The following is an 11,765-nucleotide window of genomic DNA, read 5'->3' as shown; positions in this document are numbered from 1 at the left end:
CACATCAAAAGCTTAAAAACTCTTCTGTTTTCATTCAATCTCTGTAGTTTGTGCCTTATTATTAACCGTGCTTCTACGTGTCTATGACGCCTAGCCTGTGTTTTGCTGATCATTGAGCAGACATCTTTATTTTATTTATTGCTTAAACCACATCACAACCAAACCAATTCGTTATGCACGCAGAACGTTGAAGTTAATGGCGTCCGAAACAGAGACGACTCGCAAACCGTTTTCTTTCTTGTACAGATTGTTTGCTTTTCAATCAACCCTACAAAGATTATGTATCTGGAGGCTCTGTGGGTTCACCAAAGCACTAATGAAACGAATGTTACAAAATTGTTTCTCAAGAATTAAGGGGTAAATGAACACGCAAACAATCACATAAAATTCTTTGTAACGAACACTGTATATTATTACACAATTCAAGTGTGACTTAAAAATTCATAAAACGGTGCCTATTAATATTATGATTGGTTTTCCAATAAACTGTGACGAAGTCCAAAATCTGACGAATTCGTGTATGGAAGTCTACTTTCAAATCCAGGTGGTGGCTGGTTTGCTGTTCCAAACGGAGGCAATACAGAATTGGTAGTAAAAGGCCAAGATGCGTTAGATTGAAATTGTTGGGCTGGTGGGCCATTAAAGCCAATGCTTTGGGAAGTAGTAGAAGAAAGAGGAGTATCAAAGTCTGCGAGGGTTTGCAACGACTTCATCCAGTGCGGAGTTTCGTCATTTATAGGCTGTTGTCGTTGTTGATGTTGTGACATAGGCACTTGCATTGCAGGTTTCTGACCAGCGGCTATTATAGCAGGGTCGCTAGGTTGGTGAGGCACAGATGTGGCCAAACCAGGAGGTGGCGCTACGGGACTGTACCTTTCACTCATACTGCCAAGGCCAACTCCTTTGGGCATAAACGACGTGGGGTTTCTTCTGTCATGGAAACCTGACAAGAAGTTTGATTGTTGCTGTGGTGGTGCGACAGTTGAACCCACACCCCAGTGATCGTAACCCATGGGGTTGACTGGTCTGTTCCTCCCCGGGTTGGGTGATGTGTGGGATGTCGGAGGCAGCCTCCCGTAGTGAGGCATTATGTTACCACGGTAACCACTCGAGTCCAACTCGTTGTTTTTGTCCATTGCAAAGTTTATGTTGACGCTTGGAAGAAGTGCGCGTAAACCGTTTTGCCATTCACTAAGCCCGTTGGCATTTGGCATGTCTCTGTGTTTTGGCTGAAATTGAATATGCTCTTGGCTGCGTATTTGTTGATGCATAGGATGGGATGAACCCATAGTGTTTGGAAGGAAACCACTGCTTACACTGGGCTGTGTTAGGCCAAACTAAAATAACAAATAGTATTATAATTTATAATGTTCATTGCATAATCAAAAGCACCAGCGTGTTTATTATTGTACAGTTCAGCTATTTTGCTATGATTACTGTTTAAAACAAATTCAAATACCTGATTAATTGGAAAACCTGTAGTGGGATATGCATTTCGGGCATAGTTTGATGATGGAGTTTCAGACTGAAAATGGAAAAGAAAGGTATTGAAATTTATGTCTGATAAATCAAGTGCTTCAGTGCATACACAAAACGTGGTACTTACCTCAGCACACTCTTTTTGAATAAGATCAGCCAATCCTTTATTGCATTCTAGCCATGGATCAAATCCAAGATCATCATCACCAGCATCTGCTGCCATAAATGTATTTGACTGTGTAGTTTGCTTCTGTAGTGGGTGTTGTTGTTGACCATTTGTATTGTTGCTAAATCCGAATGCTGCTTCCCAGTCACTTGTTGTTTTTATGTGAATTTCATCTGCCAACAGAAACACACCAATAACTTAAATAGTGGCACTCTTCACACACACCTGAAAATATGTACTCAAATATTTTAGCAGGGCCAGCATATCAACGATCCAACATAAAATCTGTGTAGTTACCCAATTTAAACATTGATATATGATTTGACCCAACTAAGCTATTCATTTTTATAAATCCATTGATTAAAAAAAAGAATAAAAATTTGGTGCTCAAGCTTAACTACAACATTGCAAGCAATCCAGTCTGCATACATATGTCTAAGAGTCTATAAGAATGGACATCACATAATAGGGGACAATCATTCTTGAGATTCAGATAAGAATGTAAAAAAAAGAATGTGCAAATCAAAAACTTAATTTAACCAAATATGTGTTAATTTCACTCTATTGTTTTGTTACTTTGAAAAACATAACACTATTTTTATTATACATTGGTTTGCATTTTTATGTAACCTTGTTTGTTTTCACAAGCAGAAACTCATGGGTCCCAAATCTGCAAGGTTCTTACACGTTTTATGAGATAAGCATGTGATGTTATGTACTATATATATATATTTCCAAATATATATATATATAAACACAGTAATCGCTATACTGGTTCAATCAAAATGCTATAAAAGGTAGAAACTATTCAAATTACATTCAATTTTGATACTTTAGAAGTATTGCATCGCTATGGTACATTTCACAAACGGCCCGAATTTCTTTAGAATGTGACCCCTTTAAGTGACCCATAATAATAATTGAATAACTAGAAGGGTGGCTTAGCACATATTGCCCATGCATATACACTATAACCTATTTTAAAACATTGATAAATTTCCTATGCTTATTTTATATTGGGTTCCATACCATCTAATGTCTTTTATAACCTTAGTTGTTTCTGCAAGCAGAAACTCATGGGTCCCCACACATGCAACGTTGTAGATAATGCATTTCAAGAGATAACCATGTGAACGTTTAGTGTTGTAAGGTAAAACGCAGTGATCGGGACTGGGCTTAAATAATAATACTTTGTAGAGTACAAACTATATAAATTTAGATTCACCCCAGATATTGTTTGAAGTATGTCTTAATTAATGTTCCTTTTCAAAGAAACGAAGGAGTAAGTAGTGGCATAATGGGGTAAAACAAAAAATAAATAGCAAATTCTACAAACTGTCCGGTTTTCATTCAATTCGAACATTGTGAAAAGGGTCACCTATTTTAGGAATTAGTTGGTTAAGTTGTGGTGTTACAGGGCAAAACATAACATTTGAGGACTTAGTATGTTTAATAAACTTTGCAAAATTTCATATAATTAGGACGTTTTTTTAAAAGTTCATTTATTTTAGGGGGCTAGTTGAGTAAATGTTGGGGCTACAAGGTAAAACACATCAATTGAAACCTACAAATAGCATAGTCCACATACTACCCAAATTTTATCCAATCCCGACACTGTTTAAAAAACTGACCCAATTTAGGGGGCTAGTAGGGTAACTAATGGGGTCTGACACACAAACTAAAAAAATAGGAAACCTCAATGACTCAATCAATAGTACTGCAAAATTTCAGCCAAATCCGCCAAGGTTTAAAATGTCGACCACTAGAGGTGTTTTGAGCAACAACCGTTAATGTTTCTGACGTCATAGGGCCGTCATAGGGCAACAACCCCCTAACTGCCATGGCACAAAAACGTTCACCAAGCAATCCACAAAGTCACAAACGAGTAACATACAACTGCTTGCCCTTGTAAAACTAGAGCAACAAAAATCTTTCATTTGTGGTGTCCAGTAACATATAAATACGTTTTACACTTTGGGGGCTTGTGGGGTAAATGTTAGGGCTACAGGGTTGAACACAACAATCGACAAATATAAATGGCATACTCTACAAGCTATCTAAATTTTAGCCAATTCTGACACTGTTTACAAACTCACCCATTTTAGGGGGCTAGCGGGGTAAATACTAGGGTTATTTGGACAAACAAAGTGGGATGCACATCTACATAACTATATCTACCATCTGTGTAAATTTCATCCAAATCCATCAAACATTTAAAGGAAAAACGAGTCGGACAAACTTTGGGAAGAAAAATACCCATTTTAGGGGGCTAGCGGGGTAAATACTGGGATTATCAACAAAAACAAAGTGGGATGCACATGTACATGAATATATCTACCATCTGTGTAAATTTCATCCAAATCCATCAAACATTCAAAGGAAAAACGAGTCGGACAAACTTTGGAAAGAAAATAACCCATTTTAGGGGGCTAGCGGGGTAAATACTGGGGTTATCAACAAAAACAAAGTGGGATGCACATCTACATAACTATATCTACCATCTGTGTAAATTTCAGCCCAATCAATCAAACATTTGATGGAACAACGAGTCGAACAAACTTTGGGAAGAAAAAAGAAGAAGAAAAACAAACAAACAATTTGAGTAAAATCAATATGTGTCCCCTTCAGGGAAGGGGACCCATAATTATCAACCAATCCTTTGACCCTTTGTGCAAGTTTAAAGCTATACATGGCAATAATTTTGTGTATTACAACAACAAAAAGATTTTTTTGTTGGCCTGCAGTACTTCATTGTGATAAACCACAGAGATTTGTGTGATTTAAAATCCAATTTAAACTTTAAGCAAATAAACAATGTATCTCATCTTTTTTAGGCAAAACAACCCACAGCTACTGATTTCCAGAGCGTAAATTTATCACCTGTAAGTAATAACGTTTGTTATTTTTTGCTGTTAAATTGTATACAAACCTGACAACTTTGAAGTTCGACTTGGTGGAAGTTGCCAGTTTGGCTCAGGCAGATTGGTATGGGGTTGTCCCAGTGTGGAAAATGTGGGTTGTGGGACAGCTGTTGGTATCAACCTAAACACAAGAGCAACAATTCATATTTTGTCAGTTATTTGTGTAGAAGCAACAGAAATATTTCACTTTATGGACTGTGCAACACTTTACCTGGAAAATTGATTTGTTTGTGTTTGTGTAAGGTTGTTCGCTTGACTTGGGAGATGAAATCTGTCAAATTCTGTTGAAAATAAATTTGATTAAGGTGTAATAATCATGTCAACATATGTTTTTGTCTCACACCTTTTGCTAATGATTCGAGTGTGTCACTTTGTTTTAATTCTGATTGTTCTTGTTTGTCACCACCATCTGTAAAGTTTTAATGGACTTTTCACAGTGGTAATTAGTTGTTACAGGATAAACAATTTGCATGTTAATTTGGTAACTAGTATAGTTCCAGGAAATTAGTTATGTTGGACATTTAAACAAACCTGTCTTTACATATTTACCAGCATTGATAGGTTAAAAAAACCACAGACTTGGCAGTCTGCCTGGGGCATAGTTAGACATCCTTGTTTGCTTTACCATGTGAAACAACAAACTGCACACTTCGCTTACAATGCAAATATATCTTAAAGATGTCAAATGTTTTGACCAACCAACATTATTTCCATTAAAGAAACTATCTTGAACTATATTGCTGAACACTTAAAATGACAAAATTTTCCTAAATGTTTCTGAAAGTTAACAAATAAAATAGAAAGTAAACAGCCTACAAGTTATATAATAAATAGTAAAAAATATTAAATACCTGGTTGTAATGAAACTGGAGGAATAGAAATTGGATGACTTGGTAGTTGTGTGTTAATGTAATTCTCATTCACTTGTAATCTGAAACATTTGTATTCTTTTTGTTTGTTTCTAGACCTTGACACAACAAAATAACAGTTTTCTTTCTTATAACAGCAAGCAGGATAACCGCTATAGTCATGTTGGAACTGTTAACACAATTTTCAACCAGCAGAAAACAACAAAAAGGCTGCACAGAAAAGTTGCTTAAATATATGTGTATACCTGTTGTCTGAATCAACATAGTTTTGAGATGGTGGCGGGGGTGGTGGAGTTGGTGCATTAGATGAACATTCGGAAGATAGAGGGTCACCATCAGTTGAGGGCGAGTGTTTGGGATGATATCTTTGGGGATTGCCTTGTCTTCTATAGGTTTCACTAAGACCCGGGTCGTGTTTGGTATCCAGTGAACATGATAATCGCGAAGAGGCAAACTGATCTTCACCATAAGGTTGAAGCCAGGTATCATACTTTTTGTCAGAATGATTTGACGAACCACTGTGATGTCTTTGTCGCTTCTCCTCATTGCCAGTTGTCAATGTTGAAATAGAAGTTCCATTTCTAAAAATGCAAGATGATTTAATCAAAACAGACAATTACTATTATGTTTAAGTAATGTTAAAGAAGACAACCATTTGAAATATTAAAAATATAGAAAAAAAACGTCAAACTAAGTTAATCAGCATACTAAGTCAAAATGTCATCATTGTCATGTTTGTTTTCCAAAAGCTTGGTTGTGCTAAAAAAATTCTTACGTTATAGGTATTTCTGTGGCGTTCTCTTCTTTGGCCAGCATTTGCTCTATTAATTTTTGTTCCACTTCCTGATGCTTACCAGCCTAAACAAGAAAACTATATTACTAAACAGGGTTGTAGAGTAGGAAGTATTAGGTTTTCTGCTTAACAATGCTTAAAACCAAACATTATGCAACTCTCTATGTAAAAGCCAAGACTTTAAAACATTACAACTTTGAACTGATACTTTTTGTTAAACTGGGTGAAGGACTTAGTTTAACATCAATGGTTACCAAATGTCAGCTGTTTTGGCCTAGGTGATGTTTCACCCTTAACCAGAATGACAACATTACAAAGCCAGAATCAGATTAAGTTTCACTTTGTCACACCACACAATTAAAATGATTTGTGCAACTCCTAATGCATGGAATCAAACTGATTGATGTTTAGTTTCAACATAAAATTTATCAACTAAACAGTTTCTTTGTGGCTGATATTCTACATGTTTCTCTCCGTAAACAAAGCCTTACTTAAATTTAAAGACAAGTATATTTCCTTCACCTGCATATCTTCTTTAGTGAAACTGGCCTCTTCCTCTGCAAGCTCGTGCAAATACATACAGTCACTTTTGTGGCACTGCTGATTTTTGAGGTACGTACTACAGTATTTGGTGGTACCCAATGACGCTGCACCAGAAAAAAATACTAGTAGGACAAGATCAAACACTTTTTTCAAACAGAAGTATAAAAGGTTAAAACATATCTAATAAAGTACATTAAACATTGTCCTTTTTGATGTGTACCTTTCAATGTTCGGCCATCAATGTGAACATTGTTGACTGATTGAATAGCTCCCAAAGCCTCTTCCATTTTTGAGTACGTAACGTATGCACTACTACTTGGTCCCTGTAAGAAATGGTCATTTAGATAAAGTTTGCATGCATTAGGTTCAGAATACACATCATGTTGTGTCACAACATTGTGACCTACTTGGGAACCTGCATAGGCCGTGTTGTTGTTGATCACCACTTTAATAATTTTTCCATACTTTCCAAAATATTCCTGCTTTTTCAGCACCTAAAGAAAACAATAACATGATCTGGAGTTATAAAAGTACCTTGTTTAAATGTTGGGCAGACATACATGTGCATAATGTTCGGTCAGACTGTAATTATAATAAAGTCCCTTTTTTCCAATTTAAACCTTTACCTGTTTTATAGTATTACTGAGGTGTACCAAGCACTAATTATGAAAAAACTGATACAAAACCGCTTTTATACAGAAGCCATATAAATAATATATATATAACACTTTCATAATGCAAGAATTTCTGACACAAATGTCTAGCAGTTTAAGTTTCACCTCAGGATCAGACAAACGATGGGATAATCCAACAACAAAAACAAGGTTCTTTTGCAAAACTCTAATGGCTGACAAGTGTCGACGATTATCAGTCAATTTTTGACGGCGTTGAACCTCTTTCTGTCTTTTCTCATTACGTATTTTCTGGAGATCGGACCCAGTTAATGGTTTGAATTCTGCTGGATTCTCTGGGTATGACTAAAAAGTATGTATAAATGTGATGAATAATAACACAGCCACAATAAGTACAACAATATAATTTTCAGATTTATTAGAACAAACAAGACTGACTTACTGTTCTACAGGCAGGACACAGCCCATTTTCATCTGTTCGAATTCTATGCCAACAGAATCTGCACACTTGATAACCACAAACACATGGAAAAAAGTTAATATCATCTGCTTCTAATGGTTCCATGCAAAGAGGACATTCTGTTGCATCACTTCCTTCATTTATTTCTTGAATTTGGATGGGCATCTTGAAATAGCTTGCTAAGGCTTTTATTTTTTCACGGAGTGGGTACACAATTTGAACTTAAAAAGTAAAGTACATTGATTTGTTGTAGCATCAATTATAGAAAGCCAGCATCAATTTCAAATATTAGGCAGTATTTACATGTTTATGCCTGTTTTGAGTTTGTGTAAGTTTTACATTTAACAAGGGGCAATTTCATGATAGATCTAATAGAGTTATAAAATACCCACTAATCTGTATAAAATACCTAAATTGTGCTAATCAAATGAGAACATATCTTCTTGCAAGCAGTTTTTACTAATAACTTAACGTAACTTCAATGTCAGTAGCATTTACTGTAAAAAATCTTTTTATTTGCGTTATGTGTGGACAACTTAGTTATTATTTCATCACACCAAACACTGCCTGTGGCTGGGGCTTGACATTTTATGTTACAAACGTTATTTTAGACAAAGAAATATACGCAACATGACATAAACATAAAAAGAGAATTCTAAAATAAACGCAAGTCCGTTTGTTATTAATAAAGTTACCCAATTGCAACTATTACTAAACCTTCAACTTTTTACAGGTCAAGTAGTTCTAAAACAAACGAACGAAACGATAGGTGAAATACCAACGATACACAAGAAGGGATGGGATGGCCACTAGGTTGCTCCGTAAGCGCATAGAAATATATCACAGGGTTATCGACAACATCAACTGCAAATAATGAAATGATAAGCAAGGAATCATTATCTCCACAAGGGTCAGCTGATGTGTATATACCCGTTTACAGTTTGACCCTTAAGTATTTTATCAATTAGGACAATCCACATTTTAAATTCTTATTTACTTTTAATTGGGTGGAATGACGTTGTATGCCTGCGGCCGGGTGTTTTGTTGCAAAAAAATGTATTAGATTGTCTCGGGTTTCGTAGCAAAAATGCAGGAACGGATCTGTCACACTTGTGGAATGACGCAAGACGCCAAGCAGTAAAGCAAGTAGAAATTGTTTTATGGCGAGTTTAATGATTCACCTGTTGTTTAAGGAGACTAGAGTCTAGACAACAGTATGCGCCAATGTTATCGTTAATTAAAGAGAATTTACTTCAAATCACGACAAAAAATATCATTAAAGGGTGCGAGACGAAGTTCGTTTTTCAAGATGTGTAGGCTACGCTACGCGCCAGGGAGCGGAATTTGTCCCTCTCGACCAAGAACCTCGATTGTAAATACCTCCTTATAGTCGTCAAAGATAATATCGAGAGACATGTGTTAAACGTTCGGCTGGTGCTCGAATTCAAATTCTCATTGTGATCTTATTTGTTTAAGGAACAACACGAGCTTCACTGCTCATCGTGCGAAGTTAATATTTAATCCACCATTCTACCACTCTCATTACATGACAATAACCTGACAACCAAAGCTGGATGGTTGTGTTTTGGTACACAAAGGCGGCGTGTAATCACGAAGCAAACGTATGTCGTTGACTGTACTAATACTACTCTGAAGTGCTTTCGAAATGATACATAGTTAAACGAGCTATGCTATATGAACAGGCTTGAGTGGCGGAATTAGATGATGAGAGGCGTGTTGAAATAAAAATAACAGCTAATCTGGTATAAGCGATAAAGTTTTCGTTTTATCTCTCGAAAAACCGTCGACTTAACAAAGTGGCATAACAAGAGTTTTGTAGGAGTAGTGCATTCCACATGAAACAATCTGACATTAACAGCTTCCCAGCGTCGTGGCAGAGTTCGTCATACCAAAGGGCGATATGGAACGCACGGCGCAGAATATCAGGAAAGGAAAGTGGAACTATATCAGAAGCTGAGTCTAAGGTGAGTATATGTTTAATTCGACTAATATCATGGTAAACTGTGGTCTAAATCAGCCAATGCAAAAATATTTTGACGTACATTTTCCTGCCAGGTCCTACGGCACATGATGGGTCCATTAACTAGACCCGATTTTTCGCGATGGGTCAAAGGAGATCTTTTAGACCCGGGCAAAAGCTGGGTAATGTCGCAGTCCTCTCCACGCCAAAAAGGGGTTAGTCACTGGTGATAAGAACTATTTGCTATGCTACAAATGTAAAACAAATACAATATCCGTTTTAGCCGCGCCACCACGGACAGGAAAGTTCTTCATTTCATGTCATACCGACCTCGGGAAACGACGAGGCCAACGATAGCAAAGAAAAGACAGAGATGGAGAAAGCACGATTGAGACCATCTTCCTTAACCCACGAGTAAGTTATATTACTCTTTGTTATGATTCCATTAAAAACCTCTCGAGCAAGCCAATGGTGTTAACCCTGAGATGCTATGTAAGCGTATTAACCCTGAGATGGCATGTAATTTATATACTAACTGTTAATAACTAACAGCATGTGTTCTTGTTATGAGTGGTCAAATACCGCCGTACAAGCACACACATACTTTTTGTAACGTTCTTTTTATTAAAAAGCCTTGCGCATGTCAGTTTCTGGATGTGATTATTTGTTGTAACTACGGGCTAAAACTGTCGGTTCACGAACTATACGCTACATACAAATGTGTTTGAATGTCCGTTGTAAAAAAATGTGTACGTTAATTACAGATTCATAGCTTTGAGCGATTCGGCACAACTACACGAAAATGAAGCAAACCGACCGATTGACATTTCGACCGCGTTTGATCGTTTTGGTCTTTGCAACGCTTGTTTTCACAGAAAGGGGCCTCAGTAAGTTTTTGCTCTATACAACTGTAGTTTCAATGCAACAAACAATTTTCGTAAATATAAACAAAATATTTGTTTGGTAGTCAACACTATCAGGCGCCAATTAGAATTGGAGGTGGGTATTCTATTTATCACCGAAACGAGCAAATTACAAACGAAGACCTCTCATGGAGTACGCTGAAATGGCTTGCAAGTCCAACCGAACCACAGATCACTGAAGAAAATACACGTATAAGATAATATTAAGCGGTCAGAGATGCTTTGTGATTAAACATGTTTGATTTATGTTAGGCTCAAACTCAAAACAGTTGACTGCTGGAATTGGTAATCAATATTCAACAGACTTGTATGAGCAGTTCCTCGCCAAAGGCGGCGATGCAACCGCACTTGAGGTATAGCAATTTCATCTTTGAAAAGCAAGAATATTTTTTTAAACAAATGTGCTATAAATACCTTCAAGGCTTCAAGGCCGAAGAAGGTTGTTGACGTTGAAAACCAGCCTCCCCCTCCCCTAAAAAATGTGTTTTTACGTAGGTTAGGGTTTAACAAATATAGTATTAAGCTTAATTGTTGTGTAATTTATTCATTAAAGCTGGGCTTTGAATACGTTTCCAGGAATACCTTGAATCCAATTTTAATCCGGATGTGTTAACTGAACTGGAAGATTCGGGAGTAAACACAATCCTTATTGCGGAGTATGCTGAAATGTATCGACAGCATGTGAAAGGGTTGCTGCAAGGAAATATCAAAAGACAATCTTTATTGACAAAGGTAAATGCTTGTAGCAAGGTTTTGGACATATGACTAATATTAATGGTGATATTTAGACCACTGGAGACGACGTTGATTTTGCGACGCTGTTTAGTGAAATTGAAAGTGCCGGAACAGATATGAACATGTTGATGACGTTATTGACAAAGGGTGAGAATATTTTAGAACCTAAGAATGGGCGTTTTTGCTGGCGTAAATTCAATTGTTTAATCGTCAATATTTGAACAGTAATGATTGAAGGCATAAAGGGTAGAGATGTCCTACTA

General features: G+C 36.7%; 1 protein-coding gene across 2 annotated transcripts; it reads right to left on the bottom strand.

Annotated features, from left to right (window-relative positions):
* Positions 1–112: 112 nt before the first annotated feature.
* On the bottom strand, positions 113–8,194 carry LOC145237022 (CCR4-NOT transcription complex subunit 4-like). Of its 2 annotated transcripts, XM_080099717.1 has the most exons (14): positions 7,846–8,194; positions 7,551–7,748; positions 7,179–7,265; positions 6,992–7,094; positions 6,751–6,875; positions 6,211–6,293; positions 5,681–6,016; positions 5,418–5,497; positions 4,910–4,975; positions 4,778–4,847; positions 4,575–4,687; positions 1,607–1,818; positions 1,460–1,525; positions 113–1,337 (listed from the first exon to the last, which is right to left on the bottom strand). In XM_080099717.1, exons 1-14 carry the CDS (start codon positions 8,026–8,028, stop codon positions 465–467), a joined length of 2,595 nt encoding a protein of 864 aa, XP_079955843.1. In that variant the 5' UTR covers positions 8,029–8,194; the 3' UTR covers positions 113–464. The 2 variants fall into 2 exon arrangements, with proteins under 2 accessions (XP_079955843.1, XP_079955844.1); XM_080099718.1 differs by lacking the exon at positions 4,910–4,975.
* Positions 8,195–11,765: the final 3,571 nt, after the last annotated feature.

Source organism: Phallusia mammillata, chromosome 7 (assembly GCF_965637545.1).
Source record: "Phallusia mammillata chromosome 7, kaPhaMamm4.hap1.1, whole genome shotgun sequence".
In the NCBI taxonomy this organism is placed as follows: Eukaryota; Metazoa; Chordata; class Ascidiacea; order Phlebobranchia; family Ascidiidae; genus Phallusia; species Phallusia mammillata.
The sequence above is the reverse complement of the archived record's forward strand: the minus strand, read 5'-3'. Positions and strand labels throughout refer to the sequence as shown.

Bases quoted from the DNA above. Each gene is read 5' to 3' on its own strand.
- LOC145237022 (XM_080099717.1), bottom strand. From the start codon at position 8,028: ATGCCCATCCAAATTCAAGAAATAAATGAAGGAAGTGATGCAACAGAA. The intron at 4,848-4,909 runs GTGTGAGACAAA...TATTTTCAACAG, and splicing joins ACTCGAATCATTAGCAAAAG to AATTTGACAGATTTCATCTC. The intron at 1,526-1,606 runs GTAAGTACCACG...TTCCATTTTCAG, and splicing joins TTCAAAAAGAGTGTGCTGAG to TCTGAAACTCCATCATCAAA.